A 12,118-nucleotide genomic window follows, 5' to 3' on the forward strand; every position below is an offset into this window, starting at 1 on the left:
ATTTTGATAGGAGGCAGATCCACACTTGTGTGATTCTGTGTATGGGCCCTTGGCCCTAGCGTTTGACAACAGCTTCGTGGCACCTCAAGTTCCCACATAAGCCTCTAACAGACATGGCTGGCGTATGTGATTGTCTCGTGTTGCCATCTGTGAAACCATCAGTGTTTCTTTGGGTTGTCAGTCTCACAATTGCCACTACTGTGATGGTCTGTGGTCCTGAGTGTATCACTGCTCAATTTTTTCTCTAGGGGTGTGACATGCAACTTGGTCACCGACCACTTCTCCCCTAATATTGCATCTATTTATACCCGTTTTGATGGTTCTGAATCAACTTGTCACTTCATATAAACATGCTTAGCTCTCAAAGATGGTTGACCCACGCTTCGTACTTATAACTTCATTCAGTTTTGGGGTTTTGATGCTGATGAGATCTGCTTGTTTAATAGCTACCAAGTCTCTCACAAATTAATACCTTGGTGAGAAATTTTAAAAATAGTGCTCATAACCCTTTGGCCTTCAATACCATTGCACAAATTCTCCCTAGAGAATGGATGTGCTTGTGTGATTTATGAATTTCACTAGAGGACACTCGAAGTAACATGGTGTTGTCGTGGTATGTGCAAGAGTTGGCTGTCACGTAACTAATGCCATTTTAAACTTAGGTCAGTTTTAAATTTCGTGACTTTTTTCAATCTGGGCAAAAGTGTATGTGTGCTTCCTTGGATTTTCCAATTTTCCCACCATTTTAACTATGCTCACATGGATTCTAGCATTAGAGCTGTGTTGTGGGTAACTGCAGCACCATCAGGAACAACATGTTAAAGTGGAAATCTTAACCACTATACTGGATATTGAATTTCCCACTATTTATAATTTACGCCCAGTGAACTCATGGGTTCAATCTTGGGAATCTATTCCAATGGTCTGTGGTGGCGTGGGATGATCTGTGGGAGCAGCTGAACTGCTGACATGGCGCTCTCTTGAGCACGCTGATGGCATTACTCAAAGTTAACGGTGTTCATTGCCAGCCAAGTGCTCAGCAGCAGCAAACTAGGCATGGTGACATGGCCTGTTCAGTGGCGGCTCGCAGTCGACTGATTACCATCTCTGGCATAGTGCCATAGCAGTCTCCGTGGCCACCAAAGAAGCTCTGTTGCATTTTTTAAACATGAAGACAAAACTGTTTCCTTTCTATCCTACTGCAAATGTTTTGACAGAGCACAGTTATAAACTTAGGACGAGGCAGGTCTTGGGAATCAAACTTTATGCTGCAATTGTTTAAACATCACGAGTGGGATATTAACGGATGGGGAAAATTGTTTGAACATGCAAGCTCCTTGTATACCTATGGCCAATTGATCTGGCAACCATCTAGATTCCTCCAGTTTATTGAGATTGGTCGTCTTTTATTCCGTCATTACAGGGCTACGAAAACACAATAAGATTCTGTAGTTAGCACAAGTGATCTGGCAACCATGCATGCTGAACCATTATCCCCAGGCCAGCATATTAGTTTGTGATGTCATAGGGCTTGGGAAAACCCTCTAGCACAAATGACCGTCTTGATTCGCCGTCTTGGACTCTATTCTTAGTACAGATGACCTAGAAACAAAATGGTATGCACCATTATCCCAGGATCTGAAATTTTGGATCGTAATCTTGAATTCTGTTTCATATTACCAGAGAAAACCTAATAGGATTAGTGGCCTGTCCGCCATTTTCGATTTTATACTCAGGTGAATTGACTAATTCTGCCATCTTGTATTCTCGAATTTATCCCCATTATCTATTAGGGGCAACAGTCTGGATGATTGATTGATCTGGCCTTGTAACATTAACCAAAACGGCCTTGCTGTGCTGGTACTGCGAACGGCTGAAAGCAAGGGGAAACTACAGCCGTAATTTTTCCCGAGGACATGCAGCTTTATTGTATGATTAAATGATGATGGCATCCTCTTGGGTAAAATATTCCGGAGGTAAAATTGTCCCCCATTCAGATCTCCGGGCGGGGACTACTCAGGAGGACGTCGTTATCAGGAGAAAGAAAACTGGCATTCTACGGATCGGAGCGAGGAATGTCAGATCCCTTAATCGGGCAGGTAGGTTAGAAAATTTAAAAAGGGAAATGGATAGGTTAAAGTTAGATATAGTGGGAATTAGTGAAGTTCGGTGGCCGGAGGAACAAGACTTTTGGTCAGGTGATTACAGGGTTATAAATAGAAAATCAAATAGGGGTAATGCAGGAGTAGGTTTAATAATGAATAACAAAATAGGAGTGCGGGTTAGCTACTACAAACAGCATAGTGAACGCATTATTGTGGCCAAGATAGACACAAAGCCCATGCCTACTACAGTAGTACAAGTTTATATGCAAACTAGCTCTGCAGATGATGAAGAAATTGATGAAATGTATGACGAGATAAAAGAAATTATTCAGGTAGTGAAGGGAGACGAAAATTTGATAGTCATGGGTGACTGGAAATCGTCAGTAGGAAAAGGTTGTATTTCGTACAAGGTAGTAAAATTGCTTCAGTTTGGTAGACAGTAGTCAGGGTGACTCGTAACTGCCTTATAGGACCCATACTAAATAGAACAAACAGGGGATATTGAATGCATGCTGAGAAGGGCAGCAAAAATGGTCTCAGGTTGGTCTGACTCATGGGAGAATGTGACGGAGGTGCTAAAGAAAGTGAAGTGATAGAAACATCAAGATTGACGCAAACGATCCCGAGGAAGCCTACTTACAGAGTCTCAAGATGCAGCCTTAACTGATGAAGGTAGAAATATACTAACCACACGTGTCTTGCTACTGTAGACATCGTGAGGACAAAAGCAGACTAATTACGAGATGTACAAAGGTGTTTAAACCATCATTCTTACCAAGCTCCATATATGAATAGATTGGGAAGGGTCGCAGTAACTGATCCAGTGGGAAGTACTGTCTGCCATGGTTTTCGCAGTGATTTGCAGATATTTGATATAGATATCGATAAAGGTGGACACTACATTAACAGCAGGATTAAAGGATGATGTCATGAACAATAGTCTTCGTCTTCATAGGAAGATATGCAAATTGCTTGCAGACAGAATCCTGGAAACTGAAGCTGTTAAATGGTGGATAATGATAAAAGGATAAACGTGTACAATCCGTTAAGGGTTGTTTTCAGTAGTTACAGTGATTCCAAGACCTTTTTGTATCCCCAGATTAGCACTGGTAATCAAAGTGTGAAAGTTCAGGTGAAGGACCACACCTGTTCTGGGTCACCATTTTGTGGTATCAAGGGTTGGATGTGCCGGCTCATATTCGCGGTCCAGGGCGACTTGCTCACGAAGGTAACAGTGGGTGGCGGGGTGTAGAAGTGGCACTGCATCTGCATCGCGGGCTGTGCAGCAGCCTGGGTAGAGCTGTTGGTAGTTGTGTGTGGCGAGGACGTGTGCATCAGAGGGATCCGACACGCCGCCGGTGATATAGGCGGACCTGTAGGTGGTTCCTGCTGCCAGTGGTCCGTAGAGACAGTATCACAAAGTTGTGGGGCCATCAGCTGCAATTGGCTGCGTGGCAGGGAACGCTCCTTTGCAGGCGACACTGCAGAGTCTGACGTCGTTTTCGGCAGCGTTGGGGGGACAGAGGGGACAGTGTCGGCAGTGGGTCTGCTGTCGGGTTCTGCGGCTGGTGAGGCGGCGACTTCACAAATCCGCAGTGCGGCCGACCGCAGCAGGCTGACATCGAGCTCCTTAGCTGTGCACAGGAAGCGCGACAAGTCACTGCTCGGCACCTCGGTGCTTCCGGTGTATATGAGGTCCAGCAGGCGGCGCACATCCTCATGACTGATGCCGTGCAGAATCACAGTCACTGAGTCGCCCACGCCGCACGGGTGCTCTAGCAGCATGCGCTGCAACACAACCAACACTGGCTGCATCAGCATAAAAAAGTAACAAGTGACACTTTAGTCAACATCCAAGCACTTACAAGGGAACCTCCCCATCGCACCCCCCTCAGATTTAGTTATAAATTGACACAGTGGATAGGCCTTGAAAAACTGAACACAGATCAATCGAGAAAACAGGAAGAAGTTGTGTGGAACTATGAAAAAATAAGCAAATTATACAAACTGAGTAGTCCACAAGTGTATGATATGCAACATCAAGGAGTGTGTAAGCTGAGGAGCGCCGTGGTCCCGTGGTTAGAGTGAGTAACTGCGGAGCGAGAGGTCCTTGGTTCGAGTCCTCCCTCGAGTAAAAATTTTACTTACTTTATTTTCCCAAAGTTACGATCTGACCGTTCATTCATTGACGTCTTTGTTCACTGTAATAAGTTTAGTGTCTGTGTTTTGCGACCGCACCGCAAAACCGTGCGATTAGTAGACGAAAGGACGTGCCTCTCCAATAGGAACCGAAAACATTTGATCGCAAATTCATAGGTCAACCGATTCCTCCACAGGAAAACACGTCTGAAATAATCTATACGACACTGGTGACGGCATGTGCTTCACATTACAGGAATATGTTGTCGACCCACCTAACTTGCACACTTGGCGAATGGGTAAAAAGTTTCTTCTACCTTGCCCGATTTAGGTTTTCTTGTGGATGTGATAATCACTCCCAAAAAAGTGATGAAAACATAAGAGTTTGTCACATAAACGGCAACAAATGAATGCAAGTTTCACAGTCGCACAGTTTTCCCTGTGCTCTGTCAAAACATACGTTGTTAACGTTTTCAAGTTTTTCCGTGTGTAGACCGTCAAATCCTGCATGTGTCCAAGCAAATCTGAACATGTCCTGGAATTTTGGAGAGCGAAGTTGATCATGTCTGAGTGCATGAACTGGTCCCGTAGCTGCTCGCGGTAACCACGGGACCACGGTGCTCATCAGTGTACATGTACCTTGATGTGGCTTATCTTGGACACGGACTACTCAGTTTGTATATTTTGCTTATTTTTTTCATAGTTCCACACAACTTCTTCCTGTTTTCTCGATTGATCTGTGTTCAGTTTTTCATGGCCTATCCCTGTGCCAACTTATAACTAAATCTGAGGGGGGTGCGATGGGGAGGTTCCCTTGTTAGAAAAATACGCAGAGGAATTTTTCACAATGAAAGGTAAAACCTACTTACACCTTTTTCATTATTTTTATATCATAACCTTTCTATGTGCTACTTGTCACTAACTGTAATTCATCTAAAAGCCACAAGTGTAACATGTGATCATGGGTTACTATACAGCAATGGGCATAGCGACATCTCACTTATTTCCGTGCTGTTTCTTTGACCATGAACTCTTCAGACCTTGCATCTGGTGGAAAACAATAAATGCAGCCATTTAGACACAAAAAATAGGAATAAATATGTTTACTTTCCACAGTGAAAGTGTAGCAGCTGGGATCTCCACATTTTTGCTATAGCATCAAGGAGACAAAAAATACTGAAAAAAAATTTACGAGCTGTTACTTGGCGATCAGTTTGGTTTTTGGGAAACTAAAGGTGCCTGAAAGGCAGTCCAGCGTTAGGCTTCATAATGTAATCAAGACTTAACATAAAATGAACGGGTTTTCATAGAAACTGTAGCTCTAGCAAAAGCAGAGTAAAATTAGCTAGGCGCAAGATGTCTGAAATTCTCACAAACATAGAAGTAATACACAATATTTAAGAGAACGAAGGATCAGCAACAATAACAGAAAACAAATAGATAAGTGTTCGGATTGAAATGGAGGTAAGGTAAATATGCATGCTTTCTGCTCTACACTTCAACCTGTAACTCGAAAAACAATGGAGGAAAAGCTCTGAACTCGGATTATGATTCATGGTGTTAAAATTATATTACATTATTAATTGTAATTATAATTACTATCATAAGGCATTTCAGACAAGTCATTACACAGTACACACATACTCTCAAACAATGTATTTACTGCTAGATCACAGCCGTGCTGCAATTCTTTGAGACCTCTTTCAAAATCATTTAATGAGCACTTGTAAAGTTCCCACGCTGGTTTTATATTAATGTTGGTTCTGGAATACTGAAAACAAGTTTTCTGTTGTGTAGGTTACATATTGGTCTTTGTATTCACAGCATCATCTGGTAACTTTACTCCAACATTCCGTAACGTTATTTCAGTTTTCACATTTAACTAACTTTACATTGGAAACAAGGAGAATTCACAAAACAGAAACTACAGTCGAATTAACACACAGAAAGATGAAAAACTTCGTCACAGGTGGGAACCCACAGATGACGTCGGTATATCTGTAACCGGAGCTGGAAGCGTTTGGAGCTATGAGTACCTTTTCATTAGAAGAGCTGTGTTTCAGAGTAGCGAAGATGAGCGAAAGCTTATAGCCTTTAAGGGATGAACTTGTTTAGTGGACATTTTTCTTCTTTTGGCCCACAACAACTCCTCCCAATGTATGAAAAGCAAGGAGTTTGCAGTAGAATAGGCACACTATCAGAGGCATCACAACGATTTTCGCTTCAAACTTTCGACTCGGTGGATATCGGATCTGTGTCACTTGACCTCAGATGTACCCTTCTCCATCGTATTTGACATTTCGTAGAGGATGAGTTTTGTTAGCACTGCCAACCTACAGAGATACATAAGATCCACTAATGATGGGTGTCGCCCGAATCCCAGTTTCGCAAATAAATAATTAAGTGCAGCTCACAGTATTCAGCTCATGGTGTAAAGAAGCCTCTGCTATATGGTGATAGAGAAGAATGCTGAGCATTAAATGGATAGATCAAATACCAGATGATGGTATGGCGAATCGATCTGGGTAAAAACGTGATTTATGGCACAACTTCACTAAAAGAAAGAAATAGCTGGTAGGACACATCATCAGCCATCAAGGAATCGTCGATTTCGTAATGGAGGAAAGGTAGGAGGGGACGGGGAGAGGGGGTAAAAATTGTAGAGAGATAAATGCTTGAATATAGGAAGCAGGTTCAATGGACAGATGGCGATAATTACGCAGAAACGAAAAGGCTTCCACAGGATAAACTGGCATCGACAGAAGAGAAGGAGGTGTTTTTAGCTGAACGGATATGTCAGTTAAGGGGAAACAAAGAAGACGAAGAGGAGGAGAAGCACAAGTGGCAGGGACGAGCAAGAGAGGCAAAAGTGGAGGGACTAGTAAGAGCAGAAAATTTAATTTCAGATACACACATCTGAAGATGAAAGACATCACATATTTTCATCGGTCTGCGTTTGTTGGTGTTTGCGAAATGAAATTGTTTCTTATGAGGAAAGAAGCATTACTGGCATGCGCAAAGAGTCTTTTGTTTGTTAATCAAGCTGGAAGAGGAAGAAGGTGAAAGCAATGCTGAAGGTACCTACTGACTAGCCAAAGTATCAGCGCATGTACTAAAAATACAAATCAATGATTCACTAGCTGAACAGGTGAAACCAGTAGGTGGAGGAAATAAATTAAATAGGGCCCATTAGCAACTAAAATATAATTTATTGAGAGAAGATGATAAAAAGAATGGAAATTACAGCAATATTTTATTGGTTTATGTTCTATGTAACAAACTACGGCAATGTTTGCGTGCGAGAGAGATGTTACTACTGAGATTGGAGCCGACGCTGACTCAGAGTGCCTTGCTACCATTTGTTGAGAGTGGCACACAGAAGTTTTGGCGCATGTAGGAGTGGCTTATCTCGTGCAATGGGGTGCCTGATGCAGCAGGGAAACGTCGTTAAGTGAAGATGCGGGACAATCCGAGCGCATGCTAGCGGCACGCGAGCGCCAACTGCTGAAGTGTAACGTCGTCACTGCGTCGATTGACTAACGCAGGTGGCTCGGCACTGTTCTACCGCCACAATATGGATGAATGTAGTGCCAATACGATTATGAATAGGCATTAACTGGGATCAAATTAACGGTCAGAAATTTTCGTAAAGGTACTTAGATTTTACGAAAATATCGAGGACAGATGTGACAAAAATAATTCTTACGTAACTACTATTTGCTTATACGACAGTAGTTCTTGTTTTGTTAATTGTATTTGCTTTCGCGTAGTGATATTACATAGGTATTTACCGAATTTTGTTAATACAAACGTGAAATGTGAAGAATGTATGGTTCAAATGGCTCTGAGCACTATGGGACTCAACTGCTGTGGTCATCAGTCCCCTAGAACTTAGAACTACTTAAACCTAACTAACCTAAGGACATCACACACAGCCATGCCCGAGGCAGGATTCGAACCTGCGACCGTAGCAGTCGCACGGTTCCGGACTGCGCGCCTAGAACCGCGAGACCACCGCGGCCGGCGAAGAATGTATCTGCATGTATGAAACGTCATTTGAAAATCTATTCATTTTATTGTACTTTTGTGCAATAATAGTTATTGAATGTATGTAATCAAATATTATGACCGTCAGTTCCAAATTAATATCTGCGTTTTTTAATCGACGTATGAGTGGTGATATAGTTGTTGGAGTACAGAGGTTGATGCAAAAACCTAAGTGAAGGGACTGTTAAGGACTGGGAAAGGGAAAAAATATTTTGAAGCAATGATTAGACTGTGATGTGTCCAGAAGAAGGCGGAAAGAAATATTGAAGCAGAGATTTGGTAATTGAACTTTATTTTGAGAATTGTTCGGTGTAATGAAAAGTGTGGCTGGAGACAGAGCATAGGTGCCGTGGTAGATTGAATTGGTTAGCTTTTAGTCTGAAATTATGTGCATGAAGTATTCGGAGGTAGTTGAGGTGGTTCAAGAAAGAAGACAGACGGATAGACATATGGGACAAGACCTCAAGAAAAACGGGAATAACAGAAGAGGTCGGGAGTTATTTAATGGAGTACTGTAACCACGTCAAGTTGAAAGTTTTTAACCGTTTGGGTACTTATTGGAGACGAATGGGCGGACGGTGAAATGAAGAACTGTAACGGTAAAAGCAGCCAAGAATTCTTACGTCGAAAGAGTGGAAGGTATGCATAGACTAAATTACGTAGACAAACTGTGACAAATGAAGGAACTGATTATCTAAATCAATGACTACTGCATTAATTTTCTGTGCGAAGGATAATTTAGAGCGGTTTTATCATTTTTGAGGGCATAGTAGGCAATTTGTGTCTGAGAAATGCAAGTTTAAGTACACGTGCAATCAGCATAGTGCGGGCATAGTAGGCAATTTGCGTCTGGGAAATGTAAGTTTTAAGTAAGTGTGCAAACAGCATTAACAATTTAAGGCTCATTGTTAGAAGACATACATCTACATCTACATGACTACTCTGCAATTCACATTTAAGTGCTTGGCAGAGGGTTCATCGAACCACAATCATACTATCTCTCTACCATTCCACTCCCGAACAGCGCGCGGGAAAAACGAACACCTAAACCTTTCTGTTCGAGCTCTGATTTCTCTTATTTTATTTTGATGATCATTCCTACCTATTTAGGTAGGGCTCAACAAAATATTTTCGCATTCGGAAGAGAAAGTTGGTGACTGAAATTTCACAAAAAGATCTCGCCGCGACGAAAAACGCCTTTGCAGTCATGACTTCCACCCCAATTCGCGTATCATATCTGTCACACTCTCCCCCCTATTACGTGATAATACAAAACGAGCTGCCCTTTTTTGCACCCTTTCGATGTCCTCCGTCAATCCCACCTGGTAAGGATCCCACACCGCGCAGCAATAGTCTAACAGAGGACGAACGAGTGTAGTGTAAGCTGTCTCTTTAGTGGACTAAGTGTCCTGCCAATGAAACGCAACCTTTGGCTCGCCTTCCCCACAATATTATCTATGTGGTCGTTCCAACTGAAGTTGTTCGTAATTTTAACACCGAGGTACTTAGTTGAATTGACAGCCTTGAGAATTGTGAGAATTGTACTATTTATCGAGTAATCGAATTCCAACGGATTTCTTTTGGAACTCATGTGGATCACCTCGCACTTTTCGTTATTTAGCGTCAAATGGTTCAAATGGCTCTGAGCACTATGGGACTTAACTTCTGAGGTCATCAATCCCCTAGAACTTAGAACTACTTAAACCTAACTAACCTAAGGACATCGCACACATCCATGCCCGAGGCAGGATTCGAACCTGCGACCGTAGCGGTCACGCGGTTCCAGACTGTAGCGCCTAGAACCGCACGGCCACTCCGGCCGGCTATTTAGCGTCAACCGCCACCTGCCACACCATGCAGAAATCTTTTCTAAATCGCTTTGCCACTGATACTGGTCTTTGGATGACCTTACTAGACGGTAAATTACAGCATCATCTGCGAACAACCTAAGAGAACTGCTCAGATTGTCACCCAGGTCATTTATATAGATCAGGAATAGCAGAGGTCCCAGGACGCTTCCCTGGGAACACCTGATATCACTTCAGTTTTACTCGATGATTTGCCGTCTATTACTACGAACTGCGACCTTCCTGACAGGAAATCACGAATCCAGTCGCACAACTGAAACGATACCCCATAGGCCCGCAGCTTGATTAGAAGTCGCTTGTGAGGAACGGTGTCAAAAGCTTTCCGGAAATCTAGATGTTGTGGCGTAACAAGCTAGCTACGCCACACTGAGAAGTAGCCGAAAGGGCACGCGTCAACTCACGCCGTCTTGCGTTAAGTCTGAAACAGGATACTTTATGAATGCTACAAAGAAAAGAACGGAGCTTCTCGTATACTTAACTTTAATTAATTATGGTACATTTCTCTTGATAATACAAGTGAGACTCTCTCCAGATATGGTTAATGGCGCCTTGCTAAGTCGTAGCCATGGACTTAGCTGAAGGCTATTCTAACTGTCTCTCGGCAAATGAGAGAAAGGCTTCGTACGTGTAGTCGCTAGCAATGTCGTCCGTACAACTGGGGCGAGTGCTCGTACGTCTCTCTAGACCTGCCATGTGGTGGCGCTCGGTCTACGATCACACAGTGGCGACACGCGGGTCCGACATGTAGTAATGGACCGCGGCCGATTTAAAGCTACCACCTAGCAAGTGTGGTGTCTGGCGGTGACACCACACTAGAAATACCTAATCAACTTGAGATCCCCTGTCGATAGCGGCCATTACTTCGTGCGAATAAAGAGCTAGCTGCGTTGCACAAGAACGATGTTTTCTGAAACCATGCTGATTACGTGTCAATAGATCCTTCCCTTCGAGGTGATTCATGTTTGATTACAGTATATGCTCCAAAACCCTACTGCAAACCGACGTCAATGATATAGGTCTGTAGTTAGATGGATTACTCCTACTACCCTTCTTAAACACTGGTGCGACCTGCGCAATTTTCCAATCTGTAGGTACAGATCTATCGGTGAGCGGTTGTATATGGTTGCTAAGTAGGGAGCTATTGTATCAGCGTAATCTGAAAGGAACCTAATCGGTACACAATCTGCACCTGAAGACTTGCCCGTATCAAGCGATTTGAGTTGCTTCGCAACCCCTAAGGTATCTACTTCTAAGAAACTCAATCTAGCAGCTGTTCGTTTTTCAAATTCGGGAATATTCCATTCGTCTTCCCTGGTGAAGGAATTTCGGAAAACTGCGTTCAATAACTCCGCTTTAGCGGCACAGTCGTCGGTAACAGTACCATCGGCACTGTGCAGCGAAGGTATTGACTGCGTCTTGCCGCTTGTGTACTTTACATACGACCAGAATTTCTTCGGATTTTCAACCAAATTTCGAGACAATGTTTCGTTGTGGATCCTATTAAAGGCATCTCGCATTGAAGTCCGTGCAAAATTTCGCGCGTCTGTAAATTTTAGCCAATCTTCGGGATTTCGCGTTCTTCTGAACTTCGCATTCTTTTTCCGTTGCCTCTGCAACAGCGTTCGGACCTGTTTTGTGTACCACGGGGGATCAATTCCATCTCTTACCAATTTATAAGGTATGAATCTCTCAATTGCTGTTGCTACTATATCTTTGAATTTGAGCCACATCTCGTCTACATTTGCATAGTCAGTTCGGAAGGAATGGAGATTGTCTCTTAGGAAGGCTTCTAGTGACACCTAATCCGCTTTTTTAAATAAAATGGATTTGGAAGAAACGGTATTGAGCCTAGTTGCAACGACCTTGTGATCACTAATCCCTGTATCAGAATGATGCTCTCTATTAGCTCTGGATTGTTTGTGGCTAAGAGGTCAAGTGTGTTTTCGCAACCGTTTACAA

The 12,118-nt window shown here is 42.9% G+C and overlaps 1 protein-coding gene across 1 annotated transcript in view; it reads right to left on the minus strand.

The window, feature by feature from the left end:
* LOC126199431 (zinc finger protein 628-like) overlaps positions 1-12,118 on the minus strand; it is a 197,915-nt gene that overhangs the window by 148,437 nt on the left and 37,360 nt on the right. The window contains exon 3 of the mRNA XM_049936348.1: positions 3,252-3,893. Within this exon, the coding sequence (XP_049792305.1) occupies positions 3,252-3,893 (642 nt within the window). The remainder of the gene's footprint in view (positions 1-3,251; positions 3,894-12,118) is intronic.

The sequence above is a fragment of the Schistocerca nitens genome, chromosome 8, assembly GCF_023898315.1.
Source record: "Schistocerca nitens isolate TAMUIC-IGC-003100 chromosome 8, iqSchNite1.1, whole genome shotgun sequence".
NCBI lineage: Eukaryota > Metazoa > Arthropoda > Insecta > Orthoptera > Acrididae > Schistocerca > Schistocerca nitens.